Source organism: Acanthochromis polyacanthus, chromosome 18 (assembly GCF_021347895.1).
Source record: "Acanthochromis polyacanthus isolate Apoly-LR-REF ecotype Palm Island chromosome 18, KAUST_Apoly_ChrSc, whole genome shotgun sequence".
Classification (NCBI taxonomy): domain Eukaryota; kingdom Metazoa; phylum Chordata; class Actinopteri; family Pomacentridae; genus Acanthochromis; species Acanthochromis polyacanthus.
Genome location: NC_067130.1, coordinates 31,727,172 through 31,744,510, shown reverse-complemented (window position 1 = coordinate 31,744,510; position 17,339 = coordinate 31,727,172). Strand labels below are relative to the sequence as shown.

The 17,339-nt window shown below is 41.8% G+C and overlaps 2 protein-coding genes across 2 annotated transcripts; both read left to right on the top strand.

The window, feature by feature from the left end:
• The first annotated feature begins 4,013 nt into the window (after positions 1 to 4,013).
• On the top strand, positions 4,014 to 6,681 carry LOC127530823 (tripartite motif-containing protein 16-like). The gene has a single exon (XM_051938402.1). The coding sequence runs from the start codon at positions 4,421 to 4,423 to the stop codon at positions 6,122 to 6,124; it is 1,704 nt and encodes a 567-aa protein (XP_051794362.1). The 5' UTR covers positions 4,014 to 4,420; the 3' UTR covers positions 6,125 to 6,681.
• On the top strand, positions 4,335 to 16,342 carry LOC127530822 (tripartite motif-containing protein 16-like). The gene is made up of 2 exons (XM_051938399.1): positions 4,335 to 4,415; positions 13,775 to 16,342. The coding sequence occupies exon 2, from the start codon at positions 13,780 to 13,782 to the stop codon at positions 15,598 to 15,600; it is 1,821 nt and encodes a 606-aa protein (XP_051794359.1). The 5' UTR covers positions 4,335 to 4,415; positions 13,775 to 13,779; the 3' UTR covers positions 15,601 to 16,342.
• The last annotated feature ends 997 nt before the right edge of the window (positions 16,343 to 17,339 follow it).

Sequence of the window (17,339 nt, the reverse complement as noted above, 5' to 3'; positions counted from 1 at the left end):
TGGACGCCAGGTGTTCAGAAAGATTAAAAGAAAGTATTGACTGAATGAAAGAAAAGTGTGTGTAATCCAATTATTATGAATATAACCAATGTAACATGACTGCCTCATGCAGTGTGTCAAAAGCAGAACCAACAAAAAATAGCAAGGGAATATAAGGGAAAATGTCAATTTAAAGTGAAAGTTTTGTGAAACTCATCTGAAATTTGAGCGCTTGTGAACATGTTATTGAAGGGACAAGGCAGAGTTTATGCATTTTTATCTAGAAACAGGAGTTGTTGCAGCATGTTTGGCCCAAGGCGATTACGTCTCTTTGAAACCAGTTCTAAGACGTCTGAATCCAGCTGCTGCCACTGATTGTTATCTAAGAAAACAATACAATTCATCTTTGTTGGCAATAAATTAGAAATCACATGACACACAAATTAAACAAACAGAATTAACAGGTACATCACAGACCTGAGCAGGGTTCTGATGGTAACAGTTGGGATGAAGGTCCAGGTTGTGACTCTTCCCATGGTGCTCCAATAACAGCTGATGTGTTCGGCTCAGGGGTCCTCATTTCAGCTCCACACTCTGCTTTTAAACGTTTGACCGCGTTGGCTTTGGACGGACTTAGAAATTCGAAACTTTTGTATTTTGGGTCCAACATTGTAGAAAGTGTCATCACTAAGTGACTCCTGACTGCAGAGTCTCTGTGATGCTTCTTCTCAGGTTGTCGATGAGTTGTGTTGCTGTTGGAGTGGTCACATGTGAGGCATTATGTAGCAGTGCATGGTGCAGCATTTTCATTGGGTTTATCTTGGATCCAGACATTTGTTTTTCTTCTGACAGATCCACTGCAGCTTCATTGAATGGACCAAACAGAATGAATGCTTCTTGAATGACCTTGTGATCTTCTGCAGAAAGTCGTTGAGTTCAGTTCTTATAGATTCCAGAGATACCCACACCAGCTCCTTTTCTTGATTAATTCTTTAGAGCATTTCGTATCTGCTGTTCCATCTTGTTGTGATTTCATTCACAACTTTCAGCAGTGGCCTTCCCATCTGCTGCTGCACTTGAACAGCTTCTCCTTAGCTGTGGTGCTTGATCTGAAATAGGCTACTATTAGCATTGTTTTGTTTCATATATCAGTGAGTGTTGCTGCTTGATCACATGACTTGTTGACAATTAAATTCAAAGCATGTGTAGAGCATATTGTGTTTGTAATTTGCAGAATTGTGGCAGATGCTTTCATGTTTGATGCATCTGTGACAAGACATCTCACTTTGTTAGCTATGGCCCACTCTTCCATAAGGTCCTTCTGCACTTGGGTCATATTTTCTGCTGTATGGCTTTGTGTAAAGTGTTGTACTCCCACAACTGATGTACACAGCTTATAGCGGTCATTGATGTAGGGGTCAGTCACAGCCACATACATCTCCATGTTAACTGATGTCCACATATCACCGGTTAAACTGACTCCAACTGTCTTCTTGATTTCTTTCTTGGCTTTCTCCTTTTCCTCTTCATCTCTCTGACTCAAAATCTCTTCGATGGCCTACAACAAAAATAACAACAAACAAGCACAATTAGAGTGTGTGTGTATATATCTCAATTATAATCAAATAGATTACATACAAATTACAAATCTTCAACAAACCTCTGGTTGGGAGTACCTATGAGAGCTCAACGAGGTTCATCAGCGCTCAGAATTCCTCACCTTCAACAATGCTAAGCGGCTGGCAGTCTTTGATGATCAAATTCACCACAGCCTCATCCACCGCTTGCTTTCAAGAAGCTTGGAGTCAAAGGGAAATGTTTATTTTATGAAATGGCAAGGAATGCATATACTAGTCAAAAAATACATTTAGTTTAAGAGTTAAAAAAAAAAAAACTTCTAATATAGCCGCATCCATGGCTGGAGATTTTAATGATTCTGTGTTTTCATGTGGAGCTCTGATGGTCTCATCATGGACGAAGTGATCTTGTTGAAGTAACATAGTTCTGTGGAGAAGATCTGACATTTCACCCGCAAATACAACTTATAGTTAATTCATGTGAAACATCATTTGAATGACGAGTTTGTCAGAAAGGCTTTGAAACTTAATTAACTCAGAAAAAAAACTGTACAAAAGCAGAAGGAGGGAAAACTTTTACCTTGTTTGGTGTTAGAAGTCCAAAATGCTCCCAGACTGGAGAAAGTTTCCTCTTTCTGGATGGCTCCATAATATCCGATCCACAAAGTTGAAAATACTGCTCTAACAAATAGAAAACACAATTCAAGTCTCCTCTCCACCTGTCCACACGAGGGCAGGTGTGTTGAATGTTTTGCTTCCTTATTAACAGCAACACATCAGCTGTATCAGTCATGTAATTTTACTTAAAGCGATACACCCACCAATACGGGGTTTATCTCTCTGGGCTTGATACATGCACCAATGTGTCGGTATTGGTTGATCCATCACTATGAGCAGCAGTTGTGTGGATGAAAATGCCTTGTTGATGTGAGAGGTCAGAGGAGAATGGGCATGTCAGGGATGTGGGATGTCGAGAACCCAGGCGCAGACACAGTAGACAGACAACCAGTATAATAGTAAAAAGGATTTATTTTAACCAAACTAATACTGACCGAAAACAAGACTGATGTGGCTACAACTAAACAAGGACAAAACAACCGGGCTGAAGACAAGTACTCACACCAAGGAACTGTGACTGTAGATGGAGACAAACTGAAGTCCAAATCTCAAAACTACAAAGTCCAAAAAGGTGTAATCCATAAACAGGGGAAAAGCAGAGTGATCCAGTAAGCGGGTGTTATCCAGGGGTAAGGAGGGAACGGAGACGGGAACAAAGTGAGTCCAAGACGATGAGCCAGCAATGACTGAAGGAAAAGGCAGGGCTTAAATATTAGCAAGGGGAACCAGGTGGAATGAATTGGCTTGATTACATCAGCTGAAAACAATCAGAGGCCAGGTGCAGAATGGGTAGGGAGCAGCAGACAGAGGGAGACAGAGAGACCAGACAATACAAGAGGGAAACACAGGAACAGGAACAAAAGGCAGAATCCTGACAGGGCAGATGCATTCAGTCTTCAATGCTTAAGAATGTAGACCTGTATTATTATTATGACTCTACCAATAATCAATGAGGACAACGCTGATTATCTTCTTATACAGTGGAGACAAACTAACTGAACAGACTGGTGGTGGATGAAATGAATGATAAATATGTCAACATTTATTGATTTGATCAATGAATCAACATGATATTTCCAGAAAAAAGTAATGTCTCATGAGTTAATCCTTGAAAATCAAAATAATTTTCTGTATGATTTCTGTATTATGATGGTTTATGTATGGTAAACGAAAAAACTATTAAAAAGGTCTTGGGGAAACAGGACACCTTTTGTGTTTAAATGGTATACCAACAGAAAAAAAAAGACTTTTTACACAAAATCTATAATTTCAACTAATAATTGTGTTGTCTAATGGTGGATCTGTTGTGGAAAGTTGGACATTTCCTCATATTTAATGGTAAATCTAAAGTGTAACAGCAACAAAAGCTTTGTAAAAGTAATGTTAATTGCTGATTAACCTGCTGAAAAGGAACATTATTTGGGATCGATTTCATAAATACAATCAAAAAAATCAAACTTTTCTTCTTGTTACTGATGTACCACTTGTAATAAGAAGTCTGATTGAATAAAGAACAATGACTACATGACAAAGGACTGGAAGTGTAAAAAAAACAGGGAAAACTGAGCCAAGGGAGACTCCTGCTGGTGAAAGAATGACAAACCCAACAAACATAAGAGTTCCAGCAGCAGAAAGAAATAGTTTGAAATGAGTCCTTTGATTTCCTCCCTCCCTGACCAGCTCCTTTGCTCACAGGTTGGAGTTCAAAGAAAGATTGTAAAAGGAAGCTGCAGCCACTTATCATGTGGATGTTCTCTACTGATGATGCACTACAGGCTCTATACAGTAAAATAAACTGCTATACTTTAAGTATGTCAGACTGCTAAACATGGATTGTGATGTTCTAAACTCTGGAGGGTATAAATGAAGACATAAAGCAGCATCAGCTGAGGTTGTACTCTGTGAGCAGGATGTACTTTTAGGTTGAATTCATCCAATCTGGTGTCACAAACTCTTTCAATAGTGGCTACAAAAACACCAAGCTGATACAGAAGCTCCTCTTCCTGGTTTGTACTGAAATCTGAGAACTCATCCCTCCTCTACCTGGTTCCCAGAACAACCAATCCCATTCAGTCCACGTGTTTCCTGCAACCCTTCACAGATCTCAGAGTCCACATATGGGTGTAACCAACATGTTGTGAAGTGCAAGTCATACCTGAGAGTGAATGTGAAGAGTTAGAGATCAGGTTTTGTGTCTCATATGAGGAAGTGAAACGATCTGACATTCAGTGTCTCTGAGAGGTGAAATGGAGCAGCAAGGAATTCAGATGGACCAGGAGAAACTCTGTTGTTCGATCTGTTTGGATCTACTGAAGGATCCGGTGACTATTAACTGTGGACACAACTACTGTATGGACTGTATTGGAAGTCACTGGGATGGAGAGGATAAGAAGCATATCTACAGCTGTCCTCAGTGCAGACAGATGTTCACACCGAGGCCTGACCTCAAGAAAAACACGGTTTTAGCAGATGTAGTGGAGGAAGTGAAGGCAAGACTTGAATCTGTTCCAGCTGATCTCTGCTATGCTGGACCTGGAGATGTGTCCTGTGATTTCTGCACTGGGAGGAAACTGAAAGCTGTCAAGTCCTGTCTGCAGTGTCTGGTCTCTTACTGTGACCAACACCTCCAGCCTCACTATCATGTTGCTGCATTAAAGAATCACAAGCTGGTGGACCCGTCCAAGAAGCTTCAGGAGAACATCTGCTCTGGTCACAATGAGGTGATGAAGATTTTCTGTCGCACTGATCAGCAGTGTATCTGTTATCTGTGCTCCTTGGATGAACATAAAGGCCACAACACAGTTTCAGCTGAAACAGAAAGGAAGGACAAGCAACAAGTTGTTGGGTTGAATCAAGAAAAGATCCGACAGAGAATCCAGGACAGAGAGAAAGATGTGAGGATGCTTCAGCAGAAGGTGGAAGCCATCAATCAGTCTGCTGACAAAGCTGTAGCCAACAGTGAGGAGACCTTCAAAGATCTCATCTGTCTCATTGAGAAAAGAAACTCTGATGTGAAGCAGCAGATCAGATCCAAGCAGACAGATGAGGTGAGAAAAGTCAGAGATCTTGAGGAGAAGTTGAAGCAGGACCTTGTTGAGTTGAGAAGGAGAAGCTCTGAGCTGGAGCAGCTGTCACAAACAGAAGACCACATCCAGTTTCTACACAATTATCCTCTAATGTCAGATCTCAGTGAATCCACAAACCCAGCCAACATCAGCAGTGTTCATCGTCTGCAATACTTTGATGACGTTACAGTGGCTGTGTCAAAGACCAGAGATAAACTACAGGATATTCTGAAAGAAGACTGGACCAAGACCTTACCAAGACCTGAGGATGTTTCAAGATTTGGAACTTGGAATTTAATTAGAAAGGCTGTTTCAGGATTCAAGACCCTGTCACCAGCAGAACCAAAGACCAGAGCAGAGTTCCTACAGTATTCATGTCACCTCACACTGGATCCAAACACAGCACACAATTGTTTATCATTGTCTGAGGGGAACAGGGAAGCAAGAGTGGACTGGACACTGATACTGCCATCTGATCATCATCCAGACAGATTCATGGAAAAGCGGCAGGTCCTGAGCAGAGAGAGTCTGACTGGACGTTGTTACTGGGAGGTTGAACAAAGACCAGCTGAAGCTTCAGTAGCAGTCGCATACAAGGACATTAGCAGAACAGGACGAGAAAGTAAATTTGGGTACAACGACAGATCTTGGGCTTTAAAAAAATCTGCTAAATTCATTCACAACAGCATCAAAACTCTCATCTCAGGTCCTCGGTCTCCCAGAATCGGAGTCTATCTGGATCACAGTGCAGGTATTCTGTCCTTCTACAAAGTCTCTGACACCATGACTTTGATCCACAGAGTCCAGACCACATTCACTCAGCCTCTCTACGCTGGAATTAGTGTGGATGTTTTCAGCTCTGTTGAACTGTGTGAGCTCAAGTAGACAGATGTTATCAAGGAGCCAAAGAGTTAAAATCTGTTCGTGTAAATTGATCTTTGTCTCTGTGCTGTGGTGTTTCTGCTCCAAAAGTCCTAAATATTTGTTATTGAGTGTTGACTGGAGTGAATCTTTGACTTTCTGCACACATAAAAACCATTTTAGTCAAAGCAGATGTTGACCTCAAAGTGTGCAGCTGCTTCAAGTAGAATGAAATTACGAGGACGGAGAATCAAACTTGCTCCATCATTTTCATTTATAACTCTGAATATACTCACAGTAAGAAGCTAAAATGTTGCTGGGCTTCCTTAAATGTGCTAAAGTTATTGTACATGACTTGTGGGGAAATGAGCTTCTAATACTGTTGTGTTTGAAAATCTTGATTGTCAATGGAAATGTTTGATGAGTACAAAAAAAAAGTAGATTAACGTAGTTGATGATTTTAACTTTGTTTTCTTGAATGCTGAAGAATGTAAACCTGTATTATTATTATGACTCTACCAATAATCAATAAGGACAACACTGATTATCTTCTTATACAGTGGAGACAAACTAACTGAACAGACTGGTGGTGGATGAAATGAATGATAAAATATGTCAACATTTATTGATTTGATCAATGAATCAACATGATATTTCCTGAAATAAGTAACGTTTCATGAGTTAATCCTTGAAAATCAAAATAATTTTCAGTATGATTTCTGTATTATGATGGTTTATGTATGGTAAATGAAAAACTATTAAAAAGGTCTTGGGGAAACAGGACACCTTTTGTGTTTAAATGGTATACCAACAGAAAAAAAGGACTATTTACCAGAATTTTACACTGAATCTAGAATTTCAAGCAATAATTAACAATAGGTGCTGTCTAATGGTGGATCTGTTGTGGAAAGTTGGACATTTTCTCTAATTTAATGGTAAATCTAAATTGTAAAAGCGACAAGTTTTGTAAAAATTGATTAACCTGCTGAAAAGGAACTTTGTTTGAGGTAGATTTCATGAATACAATCAAAAAAATTGTACCAATTGTGATAAGAAGTTTGATTTAATTAAGAACAATGACTGCATGACAAAGGACTGGAAGTGTAAAAAAACAGTGAAAACTGAGCCAAAGGAGACTCCTGGTGGTGAAAGAATGACAAACCCAACAAACATAAGAGTTCCAGCAGCAGAAAGAAATAGTTTGAAATGAGTCCTTTGATTTCCTCCCTCCCTGACCAGCTCCTTTGCTCACAGGTTGGAGTTTAAAGAAAGATTGTAAAAGGAAGCTGCAGCCACTTATCATGTGGATGTTCTCTACTGATCATGCACTACAGACTCTATACAGTAAAATAAACTACTATACTTTAAGTATGTCAGACTGCAAAACATGGATTGCAGAGCTGCCAACTTCTGACCACACCTGATAGTGAAATTTGGTGTAGGATGGAAAATGCAGACCGGATTTTCACAAACCTGGCATTCTCTAGAGTAAGATAAGATCGTCCTTTATTACTCCCCAATGTTACAGCAGCAAAATCTTTCAGAGCAGCACTAACCATATTTTACAGTAAAGACAAAAATTATAATAAAAATAATGTATACAATGTATACTGTCCTCGCTGAGACGTCTGTGTTTCAACTAGACAGCTAGCTAAACTTTGGACTCAAAGACAAGACGTGTCCTTCTTGGAGTAGAGCTGTAATATACAGGCTTGCCATTCTTGAGTACAAAACGATGTGAAACTGTAAAAAGTACAGAAATAAATATAACAGTTAGCTTCTCCGCATAAACTGAGATGACAGAGCTTCAAATAGCTGGCAACAACTGCTAGTAAAGCATTGCCCATAAAGCGGCTTATTTTTAAACAATATCATACCAAATGAATTGCAAACTTATTAGCTCTAATTTATAACCATGACAACGTATCTCTCAATACAGCATTTAAAATGTCTAACGTGTGTAGCTTAACTTCAAAAGTTATTTTTTATGTGCAGACAAACAATGAATTAATCTAGCAAACTATCACTAAACCCTAAGAAATACCTACAGGCGTTGCTTCTCCAGGAGTAAAACAAAAAAAAGGCATGAAACGTGTGGGAATCAGAAGCTCCGTGCTGTCTCTCTGCATCAACTTTGTGCTCTCATGTCCCAGGAGAAAACCCCAGCAGCACATCCGGTGGAGTGACACGTCAAAATACGAGCGGTAATTTCACAATAAAACTCTCTATATTAAAATGCATTGAAACGCACCTGAAAGGCAGAACACAATTTATACAAGAATGAGAAATGAAAAATGAATAAATACCGTATTTCTACTCAATAAGTGGCATTAGCATAAAGTGGATTATGGGAAAAAAGTAACCGTAAAAGTGCAGAAAATACCAGCAGTGCAAAGACTTGTGCAGATTTTACTGTGATTTAAGACTACATGATATAGTCCAGTTTATGTTAACATCAGCCAGTGATGCTGATGTTGTACAGTCTGATAGCAGATGGGATGAAGGACCTGCGATAGCGCTCCTTCTTGCAGGGTGGTTGTCTCAGTCTGCTGCTGAAGGAGCTGCTTAAAGACCCCACAGTGTCATGCAGTGGGTGAGAGGGATTGTCCATGATGGATGTGAGATTTGCCAACATCCTTCTCTCACCCACCTCCTTTATGGAGTCCAGGACAGAACCGGCCCTCCTGACCAGTCTGTTCGGTCTCTTTCTGTTCCTTTCAGTGCTCCCTGCTCCCCAGCAGACCACTGCATAGAAGATAGCAGTCATAAAATGTCCGGAGCAGAGTCCTGCACATTCCAAAGGACCTCGGTCTCCTCAGCAGGTGGAGACGACTTTGGCCTTTCTTGTACAGGACCTCTGTATTGTGTGACCAGTCCAGTTTGTTGTTGAGGTGAACACCCAGGTATTTGTATGTGTCCACTATCTCAATGTCCAAACCCTGGATGTTCACTGGTGCAGTCTGAGGTGTCCTCCTCCTGCGGAAGTCGATGATCATCTCCTTTGTCTTACTGGCGTTGAGCTGCAGATGGTTTCGCTCACACCAGTCAACAAAGTCAGAGATGACCGTCCTGTACTCCCACTTGTCCCCCTCAGATACACACCCGACAATGGATGTATCATCAGAGAACTTCTGGAGGTGACAGGTCCGTGAGTTGTAATGGAAGTCCGATGTGTAAAAGGTGAAGAGAAAGGAGGACAGACTGTCCCCTGTGAATGCTAGTATTTATATAGCGCTTTTATCCAAAGCACTTTACATGATATGTCACATTCACCCATTCACACACTGATGGCAAAAGCTGCCATGCAAAGCAGCTAACCACAACCCACTAGGGGTTAGGTGTCTTGCTCAGGGACACCTCCACATAAGCACGACAGGCCGAGGATCGAACTGGCAACCTTCTAGTTACAAGACAGCCACTCTACCCACTGAGCCATGCCGCCCCTGTGGACCGCCATGCTGCTGACTACCACATCAGACCCGCAGTCCTGAAGCCTCATGTGCTGTGGTCTGTTGGTGAGGTAGTGGATGGTCCAAGCAGCCAGGTGACAGTCTACTCCTACTCCTTCAGGCTTCACCCTGAGCAGAGAAGGCTGGATTGTGTTGAAAGCACTGGAGAAGTAAAGAACATGACCCTCACAGTGCTGCCGGTGTTGTCCAGGTGAGTCAGCGATCTGTGCAGCACGTGGACGACTGCATCATGCCCTCCAATGTTTGGTTGGTAGTCGAACTGCAGTGGATCCAGATGTGGGCTCACCTGGGGACGGAGGTTCCTGAGGACAATCCTCTTTATGGTCTTCATCAGATGAGAAGCAAGGACCACAGGTCTGAAGTAGTTAGGCTCCCTGGGGTTTCTAGTCTTTGAGACAGGAACCAGGCAGGAAGTGTTCCATAACACAGGGACCCTCTCCAGACTCAGGCTCAGGTTAAAGATGTGCAGCAGCACCTGACAGAGCTGTTCTGCACAGTCTCTAAGGCGGGGGTGTCCAAACTACGGCCCGCTGGCCACCTGTTGCCCACAGTCCATTTTCAATTGGCCCGCAAGAAATTATATAAATAGAATAGAATATGGTCTGCACTTCAACTTTTGCCTGAGTGGATTACATTTCTTAGTTTTAACACCAGGGGGAGCTACTGTTGATCAAGGGAGTGGCTCCACCAAAAAGGACAATCACAGAAGAAATTCACCCCAAGTCACTAAACATGGCAGAACTAAAGAAGCGAAAAGTAGAAAGTGAGTGCAGAAAATTTCAGACACGGTGGGAGAGTGAATATTTCTTCAAAGAATTCAAGGGGAAGTGTGTCTGTTTGATCTACACTGAAACTGTGGCAGTTATGAAAGAGTATAATGTACGACGTCATTATGAAACCAAACATCAGGCCTATGCATCCTACACTGGTGGTCAGCGACAGCAGAAAGTAAAGCAAATGGTAGCTATCCTGCAGGGTCAGCAACAGTATTTTTTTTCGTGCTCAAAAAGTCCAGGAAAAGGCTACAATAGCCAGCTATGAGGTGGCCCAAATCATCACAAGACATGGCAAGCCTTTTTCAGATGGAGACTTCATAAAACACTGCCTCGTTAAAGTCACCGAAATAATGTGCCCGGAAAAAGTGCAGGACTTCAACAACATCAGCATGTCCAGAAATACAGTTGTGCAACGCACTGAAAACTTGTCAGCCAACATTAAACTGCAACTGTCTGATAAAGCTTGTGCTTTTGATTTTTACTCCATCGCATGCGATGAGAGCACTGATGCCACAGACACTGCACAGCTGCTAATTTTTTTTGCGGGGAGTGGACGAGAACTTTGGAATTACAGAGGAGCTGCTCGATCTCAAGAGTCTAAAAGGCACAACAAACGGGTATGGATATTTTTGAAGCTGTGTCAGACTCAATTGAGAAAATGGGAAATCAAGCTATTTGCGACTCCTTTCTTGGTGGATGCTGAAGAAGTGGAAGAGAATCTGCAATTAGAACTCACTGAAATCCAGTTTGATGATTCTCTGAAGAATCAACATCATCAGCTTTCCCTCCCCGAGTTCTACTGGAGCTTGGAAAAAGAAAAGGTTTCTCTGGTGAGACGCCACAGGAAAAGAATGAGCAGTCTATTTGGCTCAACATACATATGTGAGCAAGCATTTTCTCTGTTAATACTGAACAAAAGCAGAATGACAACCAAAATGACCGACAGCCATCTCCATGATGTCCTTCGCATGTCAACCACTAAGTTTACTCCAGACCTGCCAGCCATCCTTCGGTCCAAAGCGCAGCATCACTGCTCCCACTGAGTGCAATGCCGTTCCCACTTTAGGTGAGCAAAAAATATATTCCGCAGTACCCGTGCGTTAATAAGCATGCATGTGCAGGTACACATGCGACAAAGCTTCAATTCTGTCACTACCCTGCTTTTACACACCACTTTCGTATATGCGTTTTTCTTGTTAGCACACGGAGTACACACCGCTGTGCACAGTGCACACACTGCACATGCAAAGTCAGCTGATCTCATCTGATGCAGATTTGCTCCTTGATCAAGTGACATTTGTCCGGATTTTTGGCACGAGTGGCATTGGATCAGCACTGCAGCTGGATGGCCCGATTTACATACCCAGCGCAGCTGATGCTCACCAGAATGATTTACTAAAATTATATGCACTCCTGTCATTAAATCCAGTTCAGTCTGTTAATGTTGATAACCATTTCAAACGAATGTTAATAGGCGTGTTGCTCAGCCTAGTAACTTAAAAAACAAGCTTGAAATTTACCCGTCCCATTTTACCCAGCTACCAAAACTTTTTCTGAATAAATCAATAAAGATCCATGTATGGAAAGCTGTGATGAAGGCAGTTTTGTCTTTAATTATATTCAACAATATAACATATTTGACCAATTTTAATTGAGTTTTCTGACTTTAATACACTAAAGTTAAGGCTATATACCTAATTTCTAGTAAGTGGCCCAGCCCCTCCTATATTTTTAAGTATGTGGCCCTCAGTGAAAAAAGTTTGGACACCCCTGCTCTAAGGAGTCTGGAGATGATCCCATCAGGACCTGCAGCCTTTCTGGTCTTGATCTTTTTAAATTCACTTCGCACCTAATCAGCTGTTATGGAGAGGCTGGGGGTGGTGGAGGAGGGGTGACAGTGGTGGAGGAGGGGTGATGGTGGTGGGGGGTGAGACGAGGAGGGGTTGATGGGGCTGTATGTGGAGTCCAGAGGTGGTGGTAGGCTGGGAGAGGAGGAGAGGTGGTGTTGTTTGTGTTGCTGGGCTGAGGTGTGAAGAAGGAACTGGCTGGTTGTTGCTTTGATGAGAGGGGGGAGGAGTGGGAGCAGAGTCAAACCTGTTAAAGAACAGATTCAGCTCATTGCTCATTGATCCACTCCTGGTCTCCTGCTGTAGCTTCCCTCTCATGGCCTCTGCTGGAACCAGAGATGGATCTAAGGTCTCTCCAGACCTCTGTTGTGTTATTGTCCTGCAGGTGAGATTCCATCTTGGTCCGGTAGCTGGCCTTGTTCTTGCTGATCTTCTTCTTTATCTACTTCTGCACCCTCCTCAGCTTCTCTTTGTCCCCAGATCCAAAAAACCTCCTCTTCTCCATCAGCAGGGCCTTCAGTTCTGGGGTCAATCAGGGTTTTCTGTTGGAGAAACACCGTACTTTCCTGGTCGGTATGATCTTCTCTGCACAGAAGTTGATGGAGTCCGTAACACAGTCTGTCACTGAATCAATGTCCTCCCCATGTGAACCACACAGCAAATGCCAGTCTGTGGTCTTGAAACAGTCCTGCAGCACCTCAGTGAACTCGTCACACCACTTCTTCACATACCTTATGGTGGGGGTTGTTTCTTCACCATGGATATGCAAATGGCTGCAGTCTCATCAGGTTGTGATCTGAGCGGCCCAGCGGGGGGAGGGGGAGGAGCTGTATTAATCCTTGATGTTTGCATACAATAGGTCCAAGGTTTTACTGTCTGTGGTATGGCAGGTCATTTACTGGGTGAATGTGGGAAGAGCGGCAGAGAGCAATGTATGATTAAAGTCTCCAGAGAAGATAATAAGAGACTGAGGGTGAGATGTTTGCAGCTGGGACACTTCACTGTGGATGAGTTCACAGACTCAGCTATTACATGTGAATACTCTCGGGGCAGATAGAACAGACTGACTGCCAGTAATTCCACATCCTTAGTGCAGAACTGCTCTTTAATGCTAATGTGCCAGCATTTCACCATTTCTCATTCACATTCATTGTGAGGCCCTCACCCTTTCTCTTATCACTCTAAGTAAAGTAAGAGTAAAAACGCGAACCGGATTTCCCCAAAGATTACATATATTCCCATAACAGCAAAGTGGAACTTTTTTGGGCTGAATTCATCCAATCTGGTGACACAAACTCTTTCAATAGTGGCTACAAAAACACCAAGCTGATACAGAGGCTCCTCTTCCTGGGTTGTACTGAAACCTGAGAACTCCTCCTCCTTTTCCTGCTTTCAAGAACAACCAATCCCATCCAGTCCACATGTTTCCTGCAACCCTTTAGAGATCTCAAGTCTACAGATGGGTGTAACCAACATGCTGTGAAGTACAAGTCATACCAGAGAGTGAATGTGAAGAGTTAGATCAGTTTCTCTGTCTCATGTGAGGAAGTGAAACGATCTGACATTCAGCGTCTCTGAGAGGTGAAATGGAGCAGCAAGGAATTCAGATGGACCAGGAGAAACTCTGTTGTTCAATCTGTTTGGATCTACTGAAGGATCCGGTGACTATTAACTGTGGACACAGCTACTGTATGGACTGTATTGGAAGTCACTGGGATGGAGAGGATCAGAAGCATTTCTACAGCTGTCCTCAGTGCAGACAGATGTTCAGGCCGAGGCCTTATCTGAGAAAAAACACCATTTTAGCAGATTTAGTGGAAGAAGTGAAGAAGACAGGACGTCAATCTGCTACAGCCGATCTCTGCTATGCTGGACCTGGAGATGTGTCCTGTGATTTCTGCACTGGGAGAAAACTGAAAGCTTTCAAGTCCTGTCTGCAGTGTCTGGTCTCTTACTGTGACCAACACCTCCAGCCTCACTATCATGTTGCTGCATTAAAGAATCACAAACTGGTGGACCCGTCCAAGAAGCTTCAGGAGAACATCTGCTCTGGTCACAATGAGGTGATGAAGATTTTCTGCCGCACTGATCAGCAGTGTATCTGTTATCTGTGCTTGGATGAACATAGAGGTCATGATACAGTTTCAGCTGCAGCAGAATGGAACAACAAACAACGAGTTGTTGGGTTGAATCAAGAGAAGATCCATCAGAGAATCCAGGACAGAGAGAAAGATGTGAGGATGCTTCAGCAGGAGGTGAAGGCCATCAATCAGTCTGCTGACAAAGCTGTAGCCAACAGTGAGAAGACCTTCAAAGATCTCATCCGTTTCATTGAGAAAAGAAACTGTGATGTGAAGCAGCAGATCAGATCCAAGCAGACAGATGAGGTGAGAAAAGTCAGAAATCTTGAGGAGAAGTTGAAGCAGGAGCTTGCTGAGTTGAGAAGGAGAAGCTCTGAGCTGGAGCAGCTCTCACAAACAGAAGACCACATCCAGTTTCTACATGATTATCCTTTCATGTCACATCTCAGTGAATCCACAAACCCAGCCAACATCTCCAGTGTTCACCGTCTGCAATACTTTGATGACGTTACAGTGGCTGTATCAAAGACCAGAGATAAACTACAGGATATTCTGAAAGAAGACTGGACCAAGACTTTACCAAGACCTGAGGATATTTCAGGATTGAAGATTCAGTCACAGAGATCAGAGAATGTTCCAACTTTGAGAAGTCGGTTTAGGAAAAGAAAGCATGATTCAAGACTGCAAACTTGGTCTTTGACAGAACAGGATGTTTCAGGCTCGAGGACTGAGTTAAGGAATGGAATAGATGTTAACCCGCCGCCGACACTACCACCAGCAGAACCAAAGACCAGAGCAGAGTTCCTAAAGTATTCACGTCACCTCACACTGGATCCAAACACAGCAAACAGATGGTTATTATTGTCGGAGGGGAACAGGAAAGCAACAGTCGACTGGACACTGAAACTACCATCTGATCATCATCCAGACAGATTCATGGAAAAGTGGCAGGTCCTGAGCAGAGAGAGTCTGACTGGACGTTGTTACTGGGAGGTTGAACAAAGAGGAGCTACAGTTTCAGTAGCAGTCACATACAAGGATATTAGCAGAACAGGACCAGAAAGTAAATTTGGGTACAACGACAGATCTTGGGCTTTAGAAAATTCATACAAATGCACCTTCGTGCACAACAGCATCAAAACTCTCATCTCTCATCCTCGCTCTTTTAGAATCGGAGTCTATCTGGATCACAGTGCAGGTATTCTGTCCTTCTACAAAGTCTCTGACACCATGACTTTGATCCACAGAGTCCAGACCACATTCACTCAACCTCTCTATGCTGGATTTAGAGTTACTGACTCTGTTGAACTGTGTGAGCTCAAGTAGACAGATGTTATAAAGGAGCCAACGAGTGAAAATCTGTTCATGTAAATTGATTTTTGTCTCTGTGCTGTGGTGTTTCTGCTCCAAAAGTCCTAAAAATGTCACTGATTGTTGACTGGAGTGAATCTTTGACTTTCTGCACACATAAAAACCATTTTAGTCAAAGCAGATGCTGTCCTCAAAGTGTGCAGCTGCTTCAAGTAGAATAAAATCACAAGGACAGAGAATCAAACTTGCTCCATCATTTTCATTTATAACTCTGAAAATACTCACAGTAAGAAGGTAAAATGTTGCTGGGCTTCCTTAAATGTGCTAAAGTTACTGTACATGACTTGTGGGGAAATGAGCTTCTAATACTGTTGTGTTTGAAAATCCTGATTGCCAATGGATATGTTTGATCAGTATAAAAAATGTAGATTAACGTAGTTGATGATTTTTACTGTTTTCTTGAATGCTTAAGAATGTAGACCTGTATTATTATTATGACTCTACAATAATCAATAAGGACAACACTGATTATCTTCTGATACAGTGGAGACAAACTAACTGAACAGACTGGTGGTGGATGAAATGAATGATAAATATGTCAACATTTATTGATTTGATTAATGAACAAAGTTGATTTTTCCTGAAACAAGTGATGTCTCATTAGTTTATTCTTGAAAATCAGTGTTTAGAAAGTGACATTTTCTGTGTGATTTCTGTATTATGATGGTTCATGTATTATAAACAAACAAAAATATTAAAAAAGGGTTTGGGAAACAGAACATTGTGTTTCAATGCTATGTGAACAGGAAAAAACAGGATATTTTCCTAAAATTTTACAGTAAATCTGTAATTTCAACGAATAATCAACATTGCCTGTGGTGGATCTATTGTGGAAAATTGGACATTTTCTTTTGTTTAATTGTAAATCTAAAGCAGGGATTAAAGCAAAATTTTTTCATCCGACTGAAAGTTTTCTTTTGGTCAAAATCATTGGCCACTATTAAAAATGATGCAATACAATACTACTATAGCATACAATTTTATATAGTCAAATTTGACAATACCGTAAAACACACTGAATGGGAGAGTGTACAGGTGTAGAAGATTAGTAACCTAGCAAGAAAAAAATGTCATGAGTGGTATTGGTTGGGGGTCTAAGGGTCCTCCCCCAGAAAATCTTTAAAGCTTCAGCTCAATTTTGGTGCTCTCTGGCTAATTTTAAAGGGTATGAAAACATTTGAAGCAAGTGAAAATAATAACTAGAAGAAAACCTTACTCCAAAAAATGAGTGAAAAACGTCGTCAAACCTGCGTCCACAATCCCCTCCCACCAATACCATGTTCTCTTTTGATTGGAAGAAATTACGTCAACTGTACAAACAGAAATTATATTCTGTTACAGATACTCTCTGAGGGTATTTAAAATACAGTGGCTTTGCAAATACCAAGGGTGTTACTCATTCATTCAGTTTTATCTTGGTACTGTACCACACAGATAGAAATAAGATGCTAAACGGGTCAAAATAAAGCACTTATGCAGTCGGGCGCATAACCACATAAGGCTGCGGCGCACACAGCAGCAGCATGCACAACACACACACACACACACACACACACACACACACACACACACACACACACACACACACACACACACACACACACACACACACACACACACAAAAGTCATATACCGGTAAGAGGAGATAAGCTATTAACCCCACTATGAAGGTACATGTAGATCAGTTCTGTCTT

Excerpts from the sequence above, each read along its gene's own strand:
- LOC127530822 (XM_051938399.1), top strand. The coding sequence starts at position 13,780 with ATGGAGCAGCAAGGAATTCAGATGGACCAGGAGAAACTCTGTTGTTCA.
- LOC127530823 (XM_051938402.1), top strand. The coding sequence starts at position 4,421 with ATGGAGCAGCAAGGAATTCAGATGGACCAGGAGAAACTCTGTTGTTCG.